This window comes from Lynx canadensis, chromosome D3 (genome assembly GCF_007474595.2).
Source record: "Lynx canadensis isolate LIC74 chromosome D3, mLynCan4.pri.v2, whole genome shotgun sequence".
In the NCBI taxonomy this organism is placed as follows: Eukaryota; Metazoa; Chordata; class Mammalia; order Carnivora; family Felidae; genus Lynx; species Lynx canadensis.
This window is the reverse complement of record NC_044314.2, coordinates 53,444,922-53,463,131: the sequence shown is the minus strand read 5'-3', so window position 1 is coordinate 53,463,131 and position 18,210 is coordinate 53,444,922. Positions and strand designations below refer to the sequence as shown.

Below are 18,210 nucleotides of genomic sequence, written 5' to 3'. Positions count from 1 at the left end.
TCATACCAACCCTCCTGCTTTTCTGGGCCCATACCCAACCCTCAATTATTAGCTCCAGTAACACCTCCTTCCAGAAGTTTCTCTTCTCACTCCACCTCGCTCTTCACTCCTCCAGCCTCTGAACTCTCAATTTCCTCAACCCCGAAGGCTTAGCTCAGGGGCTCTCTCCTCCAAGGAGCCCTCCCTGACTTCCACAGTGGCCATAAGCGCTTCTCCACACACCCAGTATGCCTGTGCACACCCCATGCCCATGACCATCCCTTTGTCAGCTTGTTTGTCCCCAGACTGTTATTGTCACATGCATTGTCATCCACATAATCCACACACATAGCTCATTAACTACCACATAATAGGGGCTCGGTAAGACCTTATGAACTGAAAGAACAAACCCCTACACCACTCGCTGGACATTTACATACTATTGCATTCATTCCTTCTGCAGACCTGTGTCTCTTTACCACTGTGATTGAAAATGCCTTGAGGTTAGGGATCATGCTACTCATCTCCATGCCTCTCACAGAGTCTTGCACACAGCAGGTGCTCAGTAAATGCTCTGTTGACTTTTTTTTTTTTTTTTTTCAACGTTTATTTATTTTTGGGACAGAGAGAGACAGAGCATGAACGGGGGAGGGGCAGAGAGAGAAGGAGACACAGAATCGGAAACAGGCTCCAGGCTCTGAGCCATCAGCCCAGAGCCTGACGTGGGGCTCGAACTCACGGACCGCGAGATCGTGACCTGGCTGAAGTCGGACGCTTAACCGACTGCGCCACCCAGGCGCCCGCTCTGTTGACTTTTAACTGGTCAATGTATGGCTTTCACTGTGACCTTAACTCCAGATTCCCCCCTAGACCTCTGCTTCTCAGGCTGCAGATCTCCTAGACCTTGACACTATAAGGACAGAGAAAGCTCTGCTGGTTTATTTTTGGCTCTTTTCAATCAATGGAATTCTTGAAAGGCCACACATTCTACATTCACAGCAATGAATTCATTCCAAAAGGATAATCTTTTAGAAGCTACATTCTCTTTAAAGACATTCACCTCCAACTCCTACTTCAGCAGACAAAGTGTGAAAGAGTTAACACAGCTTCCCATACTGCCTGGGAGTTGCAAATCAACTGGAAATATCTGATTCAATCTGTTATTATAAAACACAGTCCAGACAGCACTGTCACCACAAGGGACAATCATTCTATGAACACACACAGTGTTGTGACCTTTACTCAACATTCCAGAGATACAGAGGCTGTGTGGGCCTGGGAGGAGGGGAGGCTTATGAACAGTGTGGTGTAGTGGGCCCAGCACTGGGGTGGAGGCCAGCTTCCTGGTCCTGGCTGGCCTGGGTACCTCCTTATCTACAAACTCCTTTTCTCTGAGAACACCCAAAGCATTTTCCCACCTGACTACTTCAGATCCTCCAGCTTCCCGGGGACCTGACCATGACTCTCCCTAGCCAGGCCCGTGCTCAACTGCCCCTCATGTTTCAGCCCTCCGCTCCTTGGGTTTTATGACTCAGCTTGGACATAAAACCCTATAGGCTCACTCCAGGCCATGACATCTCAGCTCAGTGTTGGGGGTCTTTGTCACCTGGAGCTGAGCAAGGTGGAAAAGGTGATAAAAGCCCAAAGGGGAAGAGAGGAGAAAACAGGGAGAGGGCAGGTCAGGAAGTAGGGTCCTTCTGGGCATACAGCTGGCCCTCAACAAGTCCTTTTGGAACCAGTAAGTCTGCATTCAACTCTCGGACACACGAAGGAGATGTGTGCTGGACTGGAAGACAATTCTTGGATGCAGCCCACCCAGGGTTCTCGTTCTGGCCCTGCCACTCCCTAGATGTGTGCCCCTGGGTACACTTCCCCTTGGGAAAGCAGAGGGTGTTGTGGGGCTCTATGACATGGCCTGAGGGAACTAGCCCAGTGCTGGTCCCCAGAAAGTGCTCAATAAGTGTGAACTCACACTTTCCCTCCCTGCTTCCAATTAGAAAAGGCTGTCTCATTATTGAGGCCACCTACATGAAAGAATCCAGGTATAAGAGAAGGTATGTCCCTCATGGATGATGTGCTAAACGCTCAAGGAACAAAGAAATTAACTTTGTTGAATATATTGTTTCATGTTATTAAGGAACCACTCATTCATTCATTCAACAATCATTTGCTCCGTGTCTAGTGTGCAGCAAGCTTTGCCTAAACACAAGTGATATGCTTCCTTGTTGTAAGCACTATACGGCTTTAAACAGTTACTGCCCCTAAAATGCTTTTTGTCCATGGTCTTTGGAAAGGAATATGACCGTATTCTATCTGCCATCATCTAGACCTTAGATTTCAGGAGACAGGAGGTGGCCCAAAGATAATGATGACAAAGATTATAATGACACCAGCAAACAAAAAGCACTGCTTATAGAGAAGTGAACAGATAAGCAAATGGGAGTCTCCCTAAGTAGCCAGTGCTCCAAGTTGTTAGGCCAAAAATCTGACCCCAACTCTAAGCTCCCCAACATGACAGTATATATAGATCCACATCTTGCCCTCTTCCTCTGTGGCAAAGGAGCAGTTTCATTTTCAACTTGTTGTGGACTGATAACTTTTGTAAAATGCACAGATGGTGTGCCTGAATCCTGCAGTGATGTCAAATTGTTTTAAATAAAAGTTTCTAAATACTAACTCTCGATGTTGGTTTTTATCTCGTTGCCACTCAGCACCAGTGATTCACAAACTGGCACCAATCTACGAACCACACTTTGGGTAGCACTGATGTAGTGAACTCCACAGACCATCCAAAATCTAGCATAATGCATGCTGCGAACAAATACAAGAAATGGGATAGTAACGGGCAACTTACTTGCTGATGGCTGAAATTTGATCAGGTCTTGCAAGTCAGTAGAAATCTGGAAAACATGGCTATAGAACTGCTGGACTGAATTCTTCAGGCCAGATATGTCTCTGGAATGTGACCGGAGTGTCCCATTCATCTGCCTGACACAACTCCAGAGGCTATTGACATGCTTGTTGAGCCCCTCCTTGATCCTCTGAAGACTTCCGGAGATGGAGTCCAGCTTGCTGCAGGCTTTCTCCATATGAGACACCCTGCTCTCAACCACGGACACGTCCCTCTGGACCCCATGTGTGTTCTCCTTACAAGTGTCCAGTTCAGAGAGGACCTGGCTCTGCAGCCGCTGCCACCTCTCCTCCAGGTGGCTGCAGCAATGAGCCATGGGGTCCTGGGGAGACGGGAGGGGCTCCACCGTCCTTCCCTTCTCACCCCCCTTAGAGAACCCCCCCACTGCAGCATTTTTACCTTCTCTACAACTGTTTAGCTCCTTCTGGAGATGATTCACATCATCTTCTGTGTGGTTTAGTTGAGAATAAAGAAAACTAAAATCCTGTTGAAGTTTCTGGATGCTACGTTCGGTTTCTTGAAACTTCCTATGCATTGTGTCATTCAGAGATTTCAAAAGGTTCAAACTATCACCCGCTATGTGGTCTTCTCCGTTTGGCAAAGTATCTTCTACCCCATGAGACTCTCCCTGAAAGTTCTGCAGGCAAATATCCTCAACAACTTGAACTTTGCTCTTCAGGTGGTTTAACTCTATCATGACCTGTTTGCTCCCAGCCCCTGACACACCTGGCAGGGCTGAGGCTGGGGGGATGAGTTCTGCATCAGTGCTATTGGCCACCTCCAGGAGAACACTCCCCAGGCGCTCTTCCAGAGACTGGATTTTCTGATCAAGAAGTTGCTTCAAGTCATCTACCTCACCATTAATGGTCCCCCGAAGGGTTTCTTCAATGTAGAAGCAATGTTCTTCCGCATTCCTTTCTGTCACATTGATCCTCGCATCTAGTTCATTCCATCGTGCATCAAAGTCCACATCTGGCTCTGGAACTACAAGGCGGTCAAATTCATTGTCCAGGCGTGCATTCAGCATTCTGGTGGCTTCAGCAACCCTTTCAATTTTCTGGTCTAACATCTTGATCTGTGGCCCAAAGTCACCATTCTTTTCACTATTACAGCAGTTGGACCGAGCTGAAGGATCTTGTACCCGGTCTCGAAGATCGTTTATTTCTTTTCTCAGGTTTGTTTCCTTCTCTCCTATTAGCTCGATCACTCCCAGGTAGCTGCTCCCATAATCATCACACTGCTGCTGGAGACCAATCAGCTTGTACTCGCATGAGTTCTTCAGGTCGGCCAGCTTTCTGTCCATTCCTTCCATGAGCTCCTCTCTCAGGGCATCAATCTTACTATCAACATAGGCTTGGTAGAGTTCATTGGTCGTCATGGTCACCGTAGGGCCCTGGGCAGCCTCCTGGAGCTGTTTGAGCTGTCCTTCATACCCCTTCACTTTCCCATCCAGCTCTTCCAGCTTGTCACTCTTGGTCTTCAGAGCATCCTTGACCTCGGCCAATTCGGATTTGATGTCCTTCATGCCAGATTCCTTATTGTTGAGGACATCAGGAAGCTGGACGGTTTCTGTGTCTCCACCAATGGCACTGTCAGGCACTGGCTGGGGATGCAGATTACTGAGCCATGATGCCAGCATTTTGCTGGCATCATCCTGAACGGCATGTTTGAGGTTTTCGTTCACTCCAGCAATGGAAGACTGGAGATCAAGAACTGTTCTTGTGAGTCGGAGAACCTTCTCCTCAAGCACCTGGATTTTTTTTTCCTGAAGTTCTTGCGCCCCCTCTTTTGGATCTATGACTTGACTTGGTTCTGTGGCACGAGTTGGTGGCAAAATCTTCTTGGGCTCTGAGACTTGGCTTGGTTCATTATCTGTTACAAAGAAAGAGTTGGACATGACTTAACAAGTTCTACCTTTTCCCATTTTCTGCAAAGACAATAAACAGGGTACTTAAGGAATGCACTTAAACCTTCACTTATAGATCCCCTCTCACCATAGGCAATTATTGTGGTAGAGAGAAAAAGACTATGGCCTTTGAGTCAAATAGGCCTCCCTTTGCATTATGGCTCTGTTGTTTACTGTCTGCCCTGGAGCAAGTTAATTAACTTCTGTGAACAATAATCCCCTCATCTATGAAGCTGAGGTACTATCTTCCCTTTTAGGGTTGTTGAGAGAATATGTAGTACATGGTACATAGTAGGTAGTCCATGGTCTCTTTCACTCTAAAGGGAAATTTTTTTTAAGTTTATTTATTTATTTTTGAGAGAGAGAGAGAGAGAGAGAGAGAGAGAGAGAGAAAGACAGACAGACAGACAGAGAATCCCAAGCAGGTCCCAAACTATCAGTGCAGACCCCAACACGGGACTCGATCTCACAAACTGTGAGATCATTACCTGAGTCCAAATCAGGGTGTTCAACCAACTGAGCCACCCACACGCCCCTAAAGGGAAATATTCTTAATCTACTTTGTCATATGAACACATCATTCTCACATTAGTGAGCTGCAGCCACACCCCAATGGTTGACTACATACTGTAAAACCACAAGAAGCCACTTTAGTGATATCCACCCATTAGCTGTTGGGTGATATGATATCATATTAAGCAGTCAATTATCCTCCAAGCAACTCCTAAATGGTATTTTATTTTTGTTAGCATCGCTATGCTAACAAAGTCTCATAGACATTGTTTAGCACTGTTATGCAGTTGGGGAAACTAAAAGCTAAAGAGGGATAAAGCAGTGACTCTACTGTCACCTCCTAACAATAAAGCCATGTGGTCATATATACTAAGATTCACTAAACCAAAGAATATAAACATTGACTTTTTGATAATCCTACTCTGAGAAATATACTTCCAAGGAAATAGTCCAAAAGAAATAAAAAAAGTTAATAAGGATGACTGTGATGAGTCCTAAAATGAAATAAAGTGATAGATACAGAGATAGATGAACTAACCAAAAACAAAATTATTGAAACGTGAGACAGTAGGAACCTGAAAGCAAACCACACCCCTGAACTCACAGTAGGATGCAAGGAATACTAGAAAGGGGCTAACATCGACAAGCCTGGAGATGATACAGAGACTCTCATAAAGGATGGAAAAAAATCAAACATAACATAGAGATTGCAATGAAATAAAATGCATTAAGGTACACTGAACAAGCGCTAGAAGTAAATGTAGAATGTTGTAGATATTTGACTTTAACGTTGTTTTTTCCTCCCCTAAACTTTTGCACACAACCATAACAACAGCTATTATTCATGAAAATCAGCTTTGTGGTAAAATCAAGACTGGAAGTCAGATGGCCAAACTCTCAAGTAGAGAACTATAAAGAACACCTTATTTTCCATACTGAAAAATGTATTCTACCTCAAGACACCAGGAGGAAAAAACAAGTTGTTGAATCACTTACAAATGAAATGCCTTTCTGAGCAAAGGAAATAAAAGCAAAGGGCAGGAGAAGAGGGAAGAACAGCACATGAGGAAATGCTTCTTCTACATATTCCTGGTGACTGTGGAAATTGCTACAACTTTTTGGAAGGATAACTTGGCAGTAAGTATCAAAATCTCAGAATCCCTTTGCCCCAACAATTACACTTCTAGAAGTTTATTCAAGTAAATAATCAGAGATGAATCCAAAATAGTAACAGGAAAAAAATGTTTATTCAAATACTATCTATAAAAAACTACCAACAACCTAAGTGACCAACAGTAGGGGACTGTGTTCAAATAATCACACTCTCAAAGCCATTAAATGATATTGCAAACTATTTAATGAATAGTTGTTCATTATAGATTAAGTGTAAAAATTAGTTCTAAAATTGTATGTTCTGGGGCGCCTGGGTGGCTCAGTTGGTTGGGCATCCGACTTCGGCTCAGGTCACGATCTCACTGTCCATGAGTTCGAGCCCCGCGTCGGGCTCTGTGCTGACTGCTCAGAGCCCGGAGCCTGTTTCAGATTCTGTGTCTTGCTCTCTCTCTGACCCTCCCCCGTTCATGCTCTGTCTCTCTCTATCTCAAAAATAAATAAACGTTAAAAAAAAAATTAAAAAAAATAATAAATAAATAAAATTGTATGTTCTTTACAATGATAGTGGATTAAGGATAAGCATTTCCTTTCATCGCCTTCTGAAATCCCACTAAAGTGGCAAAACAAAACAAAAAACAGAACCATGTCACATATAAAAATTAGGAATCAGAATGGTTTTGGGCATTTTAACAGCTGCATTGGAAGCTAGAAGAAAAGGGAGTGATGCTTTCAAAATTCTAAAGGAAAATTATTTCCAATCTAGAACTCTAAAGTAGAATAAAAATATTTTCAGACTATAAAATATTAGGAAGTGTACATCCCATACAATCTTCTCATAAAACTACTGGAGAATGTGCTCTACCAAAACAAGGGAGTACATTGAGAACAAAGAGTATAGGAAACAGGGAATCAGTGGGAGGGAAACAAGTAAGATCGCAGGCTGGCAGCTGTGAACAAGGAAAAGAGGATGACCAGTCCTGGTGGGGATTGCTCCAAGAAGGTGAAACTGATGTGTCTGAACATAATGACAGGACATCTAAATAATCACCCTGAGGACAGTTCAGGTTAAAATAGGGACAAAGACATAAAAACAAAACAAAACAAAACAAAACAAACAAACAAAAAAAAAAACAAGCAAAGGAAAATATAAAACAATCACTAACTCTAAAAAAACCAAAAAGCTATATAGGAAAGCCAACAGATTCATAGCATACTACATAGCTCAGCTGTACACATTATCTACCTAGTTACCACAACGTAAATAAGAAGTATTAAGTAAATTAAAAATCTGGTATAAACGGTATGGAAAGGATGAGGAAAGCAGATGAAAAGGAGTCATAATTTCACCTTCCATAATGAGAAGTCAATAGATATGGAGGTTGGGGAGCCTGGATGGCTCAGTAGGTTAAACATCTGACTCTTGATTTTGGCTGAGGTCATGATCTCATAGTTCATGAGTTCAAGCCCTGCCGCAGGCTCTGTGCTAGCCTGCTTGGGATTCTCTCCCTCTCTCTGCCTCTCCCCCACTCATACACACATGGTACGCACACACACGCGCTCTCTCTCTCTCAAGATAAAATAAAATAAATAAACTTGAAAAATAGATATGGAGGTAAATTCCAAGAGACCATCTAAAGAGTTTAAAGTAATTACCCCTGGAAAGGGAAAGTGGGGGAGAAAGGGAGGTCACTGCTTTCCTAATAGTCCTTTTAAAGCTATTCAACTCTTACGGGTTTAAACTTGTATAAAATAAAAATAAAACAAAAGTAACCTATTATGATCCAACAGATCCCCTTCATGTGAGCCCATCATAGTACCTATCAGGACGTATTGCAATTACATGTCTGATGTTTGCCTTTCATGAGTTCAGGGACTGTCTGCCTTGTTTTTCACTTTTCCCAAGTGTCTAGTATAGAGTCTGCCAGATAAAGAAGCTCAATAAACACGTGTGGGATGAATAAGTGAATTTTCCTTAACGACACGTACAAGCGGATATAGGAAGGAGAGTAATGTGTGATAACAAAATGTGAGCAGTGAGATTATGTGTAACTAGATATTCCCCTAGACTTTATAAAGATTCTATAATTGATATATATTACTTTTGTCATAGAAATTATTTTAAAATCTATTTTACAAACAATATGGGGAAACACTACAAGTTTCAAAATTGACAATACTTCATGGGAAAACATAATCATTTCAAGACGACTTAAACATCAAATTGGTAAGAAAATCTAGGTTACATTTATTCTCACTCAACTTAAAAAAGAGGAAAGATAAAGTGACATACAATAAAAGGACAGAAAATTTTTAGCCATAAAAGTCATTCTCTTGATGTTATAATTAAAAGCAAAGGTGAAAATTATCATTGCTTTCTTAGTTATTCACTGAATTTGTGCTACTTCCAAAAAAATTCACAAACAAATTTAAGAACAACTTCACTGGATACATCGAACTTGGGGCTTACCTTTGCAAATCTCTCACCCCAGACAGAATGAGGATGATTCTGATACACCTATTTTTTTTAATGTTTATTTATTTTTGAGAGAGAGACAGAGACAGAGACAGAATGTGAGGGAGGGGCAGAGAGACAGGGAGACACAGAATCTGAAGCAGGCTCCAGACTCTATGCTGTCAGCACAGAGCCAGACGCGGGGCTCGAACCCATGAACCATGGGATCGTGACCTGAGCTGAAGTTGACACTCAACCGACTGAACCACCCGAGTGCCCCTGATTCACCTATTTTTAAAACAACAATTAGTTTCTTCAAATTCAGATCTATGGGAGCTTGTAGACAAAAAGTAAAAACAAAGCATCGCTACATATGAATCTCTTCGCATCTGTGCCCACACTACCCCAGTCTGAAACCATCAGCCTCCCCTACGCTGATTGCCAAATCCTTTGCTTTCACAAACCAGCCCTAACAAAGCAATTTACTTGCCACACAAAACAAAACAAATCAAAACAAAACTGTATTCTGATTGCTACTGCTTCTGCAAATAAATTTGTATGCCACATGCGTCTACTGTAGGCATACATGCGTGTTACTGGAAGACCCTGGAGAGCTCCACATTCTAAATCATAAATCCTACGGTCTGCAGAAGCACTGGAAAGATCAGCGGTGGCCATGCACAGGGAAGCACAAAGAAGTTACCTGTGGCTTTCTTCACGCTGTTTCGAGGCCGAGCGGGCGTGGGGCGGGGAGTCTTCACAGGGTCCCTGGGACCTTCCTGGCAGTCTCCCCCTCTAAAGCCAGGGCAGCACCTCCATTCCAACTGAGTCACCGTCTTGTACTTGGTGACGTATCTGGGTCTGAAGTTCACACGATACCTGCCGAGGAAAAGGGTGGCATCTCTCTTTACTGGCTATCGCCAGCGCCCCGGGCCCCCCTGACTTGTACCCGAATGAAGAGGATCCAGGTCACTCAGGGCTCTGCCTGCCCTCTCCACACTGACCCAGAAGGGACCACTGGTCTTTTCAGTCCAGCCCTGATGCCTGGGGCTCAGCCAAAATCGGACTGGCCTCCTTCATCCATCTTCAACCCACCTGCACTCAGCTGCCCTCCCACTAAAGGCCAGAAAGACGGACAACCTAGAAAAGCCTGGCCCCGCAATTCCTCAAACTGAGCTTTTGTTTCGCACACAAATTTTTGTTCCACAATTCACTGCTTTGCGGAGATTTTTTTTCTGGGGTAACTCAGGGTCATTTGTTTTGTACTTTATTTACTTATTTTTAAATGTTTGTTTATTTTTGAAAGAGAGAGAGAGCACGAGTTGAGGAGCAGAGAGAGAGGGAGACACAGAATCGGAAGCAGGCTCCAGGTTCCGAGCTGTCAGCACAGAGCCCGACGCGGGGCTCGGACCCACGAACCATGAGATCGTGACCTGAGCCGAATTTGGACGCTCAACCGACTGAGCCACCCAGGCACCCCCCCTTTTTTTTTTTTGTATTTTAAAGAAACCTCCCTGACACCTTTGTCTCCATAGCATTTGTGCTTTCATCTTGGCACCTTCCTTCCTGCAAAGGCAGCAGGCCATGAGCCTTCAGAGAGGGCACCTCGTGCTAGCTGTGCCCAGACCTTTTTAAAAAGATGCCCTGGGGGCACCTGGGTGGCTCAGTTGGTTAAGCATCCGACTTCAGCTCAGGTCACGATCTCACCATTGGTGAGTTCGAGCCCCACATTGGGCTCTGTGCTGTGAGGGCAGAGCCCACTTCAGATCCTCTGTCTCCCTCTTTCTCGGCCCCTCACTTGCGTGCGCTGTCTCTCTCTCAAAAATAAAATGAACATTTAAAAAACGATTATAAAAATAAATACATAAATAAAAATAAAAAATAAAAAGATTCCCTGATTTGTAGAGCTAATGGTAGAAATAAGGATCCCTTTTTAAGTGCACGTTCCCCCATGCACGTGCATCTCACACCGAGATTCTTGTGATAGCTGTAAAGTCCTCCAGACCCAGCGCTGGGCCTGGGCCAGAGAGTGGCAACCCAGCAGCCCCCGTACACTCAGAGGATGGATGCAGGGGTCTAACACCCCCAGGTGCCTCTGCTCACAGCACAGATGCGGGCCACTCCTTAACTTATCCCAGCTTCTTCTTCCAGCTTGGAAGCATGGCTCTCTAGAACGTCCTCACTATCTCTTCACTGTGAACACCAGCACTGGCAGCTACCCTCCTCCTTGGGGGCCAATTCCCTGAAAGGAATCAGCTCTCTGTCACTTCCTAGGACTGTGTGCTGCTCAGAGGGGCGTTGGGGGGCCCATGGGGACTGGTGCCGGTCAGGTGACTCCACCTCAGCACCAGCCTTGCTGAGGGTGTAGTTCAAAGTCACACTCCCAAGAAAATTGCAAAGTAGTAAATGTAATGGGCTTTTGGCATCCTTCCTGAGGGTCAAAACCATGACAACTAAAACTTTAGGTGTAAGGAACTCCCCCATCGCCAGGACCCAAGGTGATCCTCTGGAATTCCCAGAAGGCCCTGGGGACAGCACTGACCCAAATGTTAGTGTCCCAACACCTGTCTCTGTCCCTGGTTCACCGGCCCTTCTAGGGCAGTGGTTCGAAACCTTAGCTGAGTGTCAGAATCACTAGGGAAGAGTGAAAAACTGCAGATGCCTGGCTCTCGCCCTCAGAGATTCTATTTACTTGGCTTGCAGTGGGGCCTGGGGACACAAGTTTTGAGAAGCCCCAGAGGGAGACTTTTTCAAAACAGAAGACAAAGCCGAATGAATGAAACAGAAAAGGGGGGGCATGAGGCAAGACCTCGCTTCTAGGTTATTTATTCCCTCTTATTGCCACCACACACCCCATTGAGGCCTAACTATTTATAGAGTTTCCCCTTTTCACAAATGGGAAAACAGAGGCTCACAGAGGTTAAGTGACCTGTCCAAGTTCCAACCGTCAGGAAGGGCCAGGGCTGGGATTTAAACCCAAGTGTTTGCCCCTGTACCCCAGACGGTCCTCCCAGCACACAGAAGCAGAGACTCGGGTGGAGAGAACTCCACCCACCCAGAGATATTCCAGAAGGCCGTGTAAGCAGGGTCAAAGGACAGATGCCATCCCCATTCAGCAAACACTTGTCTGAACATCTGACACGGTCCACATTAGCCCCTAGCCCCCTAGCACCCAACCTACCAAAAAAGTCCCTGTGTGGTCCTAAAAACTATTAAAAAAAAATCAAGAGTGCTTGCCTCAGCAGCACATATGCTAAAAAAAAAAAAAAAAGAAGAAGAAGAAAGAAAGAAAAAATTCCACTTCATTGTTTTGCATGTTCAAGTATAGCATAATGCTGCAAAAATGTGTAATCTCAGAAAAACTTGGTTCCTCTGAGCATTTAAGACTGAATGTGAAAATGTGTTTGCTCTCGGGTTTTGTACACGTGCCAGCAGATGACAGCCCATAGCAAACCCTTTTGGACGCGGCTGCGAGGGACCAGGAGAGCAAACCCTGAGCCTGCGACCCGCACCCCCCACCCAGAGGCCTCAGCCCCAACCACAGAGCTGAGTATAAGAAAGTGCTTGCCTTTCCAACACACCTCATTATTTTCTTTAAAGGCAGTTATTATTTTGGAGCCAGCTCATAACTTAGGAAAGTTCCCTGGAGTTCCTGCCTTCCTCTCCAGCCCCACGCACATTCCCCGCTCCCACCCTCTGCCTAATCGGCTTGCTGTAGGGTTTCCGGTTTGCGGCAATGGAGTTCAGGTTGACAGCATTTCTAACAGAGTTTTAAGTCCAGCGTGTGGAAGAGGCCTTCCTGGCTAGTGATGACAGCTGGAAGTGATCAGGCGGCCACCTCCAGCCGTGGGAAAGCTCACGTTCCGACTGCTCCGTGCACAGGGACATAGATCCCAGAGGCGGCCGTGGGTCCTCAATCTGGGGGATGTGAGGGAAAGAGGTAGGGTTGTGCAACCCCTCAGCCCCACTGGGATTTTCCCTGCAGAAAGGGGTTCCTGCCTCCATCAGAGCCAGCCAGTAGGTCCTCCAGAGGATGGGAGGAACACAGCATGATGCCCAGATCCTCCTTCTGTCCCTCAGTGCTCTGCAGGACAATATCCCCGATAGGGAGCTTTAAAAAAAAAAAGCTCACGTCTTTATACTCAAAATTCTAATTTAACTGGCCTGGGGGCAGGGGTGTCCAGGCATGTGTACCTTTCAAAAACTCCCCAAGTAACTGTCAAGTTGAGAAGTGCAGCCCATAAGTCAGGGCACCCATAGGCCCTCCCTCCTCACGGGAGCTTGAAGCCTCTGAGGCAACCAGGCAGGGGAAGTGAATCGACCGAAAGCAGCCCAAGTGTTAACTCCAAGGGCCCATGGGCTATAAGCACACAGAAGGTGCCCCAGGGACACTTAGTGAATCAGCTGACTGCACCCAGCTGAGGGACTGATAGCCAAAGGGACAGAGTCAAGGCGGTGCTGGGCTAAAGCTGGAAGGCTGACTCAGGCTACAGCCTTGGCTCCCATCCCAGTCTTGGGCAGGGACTGTAACAAAATCCTGTCTCCCAGGGGAGCCCTGGCCACAGCTGCCTCAGGTGCTCTTGGGGGCTCCCGGTGGGGAGGGGGGTTGGCAGCCCGAGCCTGCCCCCACACTAGCCAGCACTCCGCAACTCAGCCTCTCCTCAACTCTCCTCCCCCACCATCTACCTCTGAAACCCTTTTGGGGTGGGGGTGGGGGTGGGGAACAAGGGTTCACCATTTTTAGGAGTTCATCCACCGTGTCTAATGTGTAATATTAGATCAACCCAGAAGATTCTCCTGAGAAGGAAGGTGGCAAGAAAAGGACTGGAAAAGTTGAACCAGGGTTCAGGGACCATATGACTGGAATGTACACATTAAAACAAAATATGACAAAATGATTGTGCCTCCATTGGACATCTATCACCCCCCGATAAAGACTTCTTCCTACTGACAGATAACGTATTCTTTCATAATACGCTTTGGTTCACACTTGTTCAGTGTTTGTCTTTTCACAGACCATAAGCCCTACGAGGGCAAGAATTCCTGTTGGTTTTGTTCTCTACAACATCCCCATTTTTAAAGACAGCAATCTGTCCTATTGTAGGTGCTCAATAAAGAATGAAGCATTAATCATTAATCAAACAATAATGAATGATACTAAGTCTACTTTTGACATGGTTTTGGGGAATCCAATGTCCATATTAAAAGCCCCAGAGTTGTCCTCAGGTCTAACCCCAACCGATGTGAATTCCTAAGTCTTCCCAGAACGAAATCAAGCTCCAGAGTCCTCGGGTCATGATGAGTTAGGCAAGAATCACACACCAGAAGGTGACCTTCAGTGGTGTTGTCCAGTTATATAGCCATTAATCAAGTGTGGCTATTTTAATCTAAAGTGATTAAAAGTAAACAAAATTGAACATTCATTTCCTCAGTCACGTTGGCCACATTTGAGGTGCTCAGTAGCCACATGCAGTATTAGCATGAACATCTCAGTCATTACAGGGAGGTCTCCGGGACAGAGCTGGCCTAGACCTTCATCAGACTTTCAAGGGAATGGCAATGGGCACACATCTGTTCATCTCTTCATTCCTATCTCACACCCACCCATCTTCTCTCTCCTCCCACATTCCTTCCGGGTTGCCAGTAGAAGGCTTTTCAGAAATAGCCACACATCACTGGCAGAGGATCATGTAGACAGCTGTTCTACAAGGTAAGGCTCATTTCCCTGCATTTAGTATTCGCCTGTAACTTCTTATTTGATTCATGCCACTAACAGTGCACAAATCTAAAGCCCAGTGCCCCACTGACTGGGATTCCTCCCAAGAACAGACTTTCTAGTAAATTCCTCTCTTTCTTCCAGGCACTGGCTTGTCCCCAAAGCCCCGGAGCCAACTCTTCTTGCTTCATCCCACGAGTGGTCCTGTACAGTATTGACTGGAATGGACTCTCAGGATGGAGAAGGAAGCTAGAAAGAAGAGGTGCCTCCTTCTCTTTTGTAGGGAGCATCCTAGGCCTGAAGGGATAACCACTGATCTGGGACAAAGTCAGCATGTACATACAAGCAAGAAGTCATTTCATGGAGTTTTCAGGATGCACATCCAAGGCAGACTCGTTTATCTGGCATTCAGGTACTACACCAAGTTTTCCACATCCAGACATGGTAACTGACTTTTTGTTTTTAACTGTGGTAAATATGTATAACATGTGGGTAAAATACCCATAACATAAAATAAACAAGTGGGACTACATTGAACTGAAAAGCTTCTGCACAGCGAAGGGAACCATCATAATAAACATGCAACCTATTGAATGGGAGAAAATATTTGCAAATCCTGTATCTGATAAGGGGCTAATATCCAAATACATAAAGAACTCATACAACTTAAAGCAAAATGTGTGTGAGTGTATGTGTGTGTGTATATATATATATATATATATATGCATATATATATGCTTAAAAAGTAGGCATATAAGTAGGCATAAAAAGTAGTATACATGTGTGTATATATATATATATATATATATGTTTAAAAAGTAGGCAGAGGATCTGAATAGACATTTTTCCAAAGAAGACATCCAGATGGCCAACAGGTTCATGAAAAGGTGCTCAACATCACTACTCATCGGGGAAATGCACATCAAAACCATAATGAGATATCACCTCACGCCTGTCAGTGTGGCTGGTGTCAAGAAAGACAAGAAATAGTAAGTGTTGGTGAGGATGTGGAGAAAAGGGAACCCTGGTGCACTGTTGGTGGCAATGTAAACAGGAGCAGCCACTATGGAAAACAGTATGGAGATTCCTCAAAAAATTAAAAACAAAACCACCATATGATCCAGCAACCTTACTTCTGGACACTGATCTGAAGAAACACTAACTTGAAAAGATAACTGCACCCCAATGTGCACTGCAGCATTACTCGCAATAGCCAAGATTAGGATGCAACTTACATATCCATGGATAGACACTTGAATGAGTGGATGGATGGATGGATGGATGAATAAAGATGTGGTACACACACACACATACACACACAGGAATATTAGCCATAAAAAAGAATGAAATCCAGCCACCTGTGACAACATAGATAGAACCTGAGGGTATTATGCTAAATGAAATAAGTCAATGGCACCTGGGTGGTTCAGTTGGTTAAGTGCCCGAATCGGTTTAGGCTCAGGTCATGATGTCAGGGTTCTAGGAGTCCAAACCCCGCATCAGGCTCTGTGCTGGCAGTGCAGAGCCTACTTGGGATTCTCTCTCCTTCTCTCTCTGCCCCTCCCCCACTCACGCTGTCTCTGTCTCTCTCAAGATAAATAGACTTAAAAAGAAATTTAAAGGGCACCTGCATGGCTCAGTCAGTTAAGCATCGGACTTCGGCTCAGGTCATGATCACATGGCTCGTGGGTTTGAGCCCCAAGTCAGGCTCTCTAGTGACAGCTCAGAGCCTGGAACCTGCTTTGGATTCAGGGTCTCCGTCTCTCTCTGCCACTCCCTCTCACTCTCTCTCTCAAAAATAAACATTAACAAAATTAAAAATGATAAAAATAAAAAAATATATGTCAGACAAAGACAAATACCATATGATATCACTTATATGTGGAAACAAAAAACCAAAAAAACACAAAGTAACTAAAAAACCAAGCTTACAGTTACAGAGAACAGATTGGTGTTTGCCAGGGGTAGGGGATGGGGGTGGGAGAAATGGGTGCACTGTTTTTTTAATTTAAATTAATTGAATAATTTATAATAAAAAAAAGAATGGGAGAAATGTACCAACCCTAGGTCTAAAGGGGCCAGGAGAGGACAAGGCTGTAACCAGAGCATTAGGAGAAGGCCGCTGGACAGGAGCTGTGGCCTTTCGTAGAGGAAACAGTCACTGCCCACTTTCAGTTGGAGGGAGAGGGCAGGTGACTTACAGTGGCCAGACCAGTGGGAAGCCAGATGGTGAGGGAACCCAGTGACCAGTACTAGTGAGATAATTCTGGAAACAGCAACCAACTGTAAGTATCCCTAGACTAAAAGCAAAAGCCCTTCTCATTAGTTCCCTGACTGACAGACAAGGAACTTCCCATCTCTGGGCCACAGTTTCATCAATACAATGAAAGGATTAAATTACAATCCATCCAGGTCAGACTCCTAGAACAAAATCAGGAGGGAGAAGGAGAGAAAATGGATCTGGGGACAAACAGAAAGTGGCCAGCACATGCTGCTAGACAGACACAAGGAAACCACAATATCTAAGAAGGACAGGGGAAAGAGTATGTCAAGAAGGCAGCCAAGGTCATATTTCCAGCGCTGCTGAGAGGGTCGAGTAACAGAAGGACTGAGAGATATTGTTCTTAAGACAAGGAGATTCTCGGTGAACTGAGCCAGCGCTGCTCAGATCAATGTTGAGAGAGGCGCTGGGTCAGAATAAAGAATGAAATAAGCAAGAGGAGGTACAGACCAAAAAACCTCTTCCATCAAGTTTGCTTGTGACGGGAAATGAGAAATAGGGTGGTAACCAGGAGGTAAGGGGGGCTGAAGAAGAATATTTTCCCCCTAAGTTCAGGAAAATCCTAACCAGGGAAGAGTGCTGAAAGACAGGATGAAGTAGAGAGGGCAGTGAGAGAGCCATGGAGAAGCATTCCTGGTCCTCATCCAGGAAAGACTGCTCTGGTGAATGAGCCCTGTTTGCGTGGACACGGGGCAGGGGTGAGTGGAGTAGCGTGCAAGGGTATAATTGAGTCAAACCCAGTCCCTAAAAAAGATTACCATCTTAACTATTTTGAAGAGCCCAGTTCAGTGGCATTAAGTCCATTTACATTGTTCACAACCGTCACCCCCATCCATCCCCAGAATTCCTTTCGTTTTCCTAAACTGAAGCTCTGTACCCATTAAACACCAGCTGCCCATTTCCCTCTCCCCAACCTTGGCCCCTGCAACCACCATCTCACTTTCTGTCTCTGTGAATTGGACCTCCCCAGGGGCTTCATATTAAGTGGAATCATACAGCATCTGTCCTTTTATGACTGACTTATATCACTTAGCATAATGTCCTTGTAGGAGAAAAAAAACCTTTTCCTCTACCCTCTTAGGTTTGTTCTGGGTCTTGTGAATTAAACTGACAAAAGACAGATTCACAGGAGAAAAGACATCCAAACTGTATGGATGTTAATGTTTTTTACATGCATGGAGGTTTCACAGAAAAGAAGTGAAAACAAGCAGTGGGACTCAGGGGACTATATACCATTTTAACACAGGGTGATAAATTGTGAAGTGACTAGACCAAGGAAAAGGGGTTTGGGCTTCTAGGGGCAATAAATTGTGGGACTATAGCTAGGAAATCTAGAGGG

General features: G+C 44.9%; 1 protein-coding gene across 1 annotated transcript in view; it reads right to left on the bottom strand.

Moving 5' to 3' along the window:
• EMILIN2 (elastin microfibril interfacer 2) overlaps positions 1–18,210 on the bottom strand; it is a 51,699-nt gene that overhangs the window by 15,670 nt on the left and 17,819 nt on the right. The window contains exons 3-4 of the mRNA XM_030336871.1: positions 9,578–9,753; positions 2,834–4,762 (exon numbers count right to left, since the gene is read on the bottom strand). Coding sequence (XP_030192731.1) covers positions 2,834–4,762; positions 9,578–9,753 — 2,105 coding nt within the window. The remainder of the gene's footprint in view (positions 1–2,833; positions 4,763–9,577; positions 9,754–18,210) is intronic.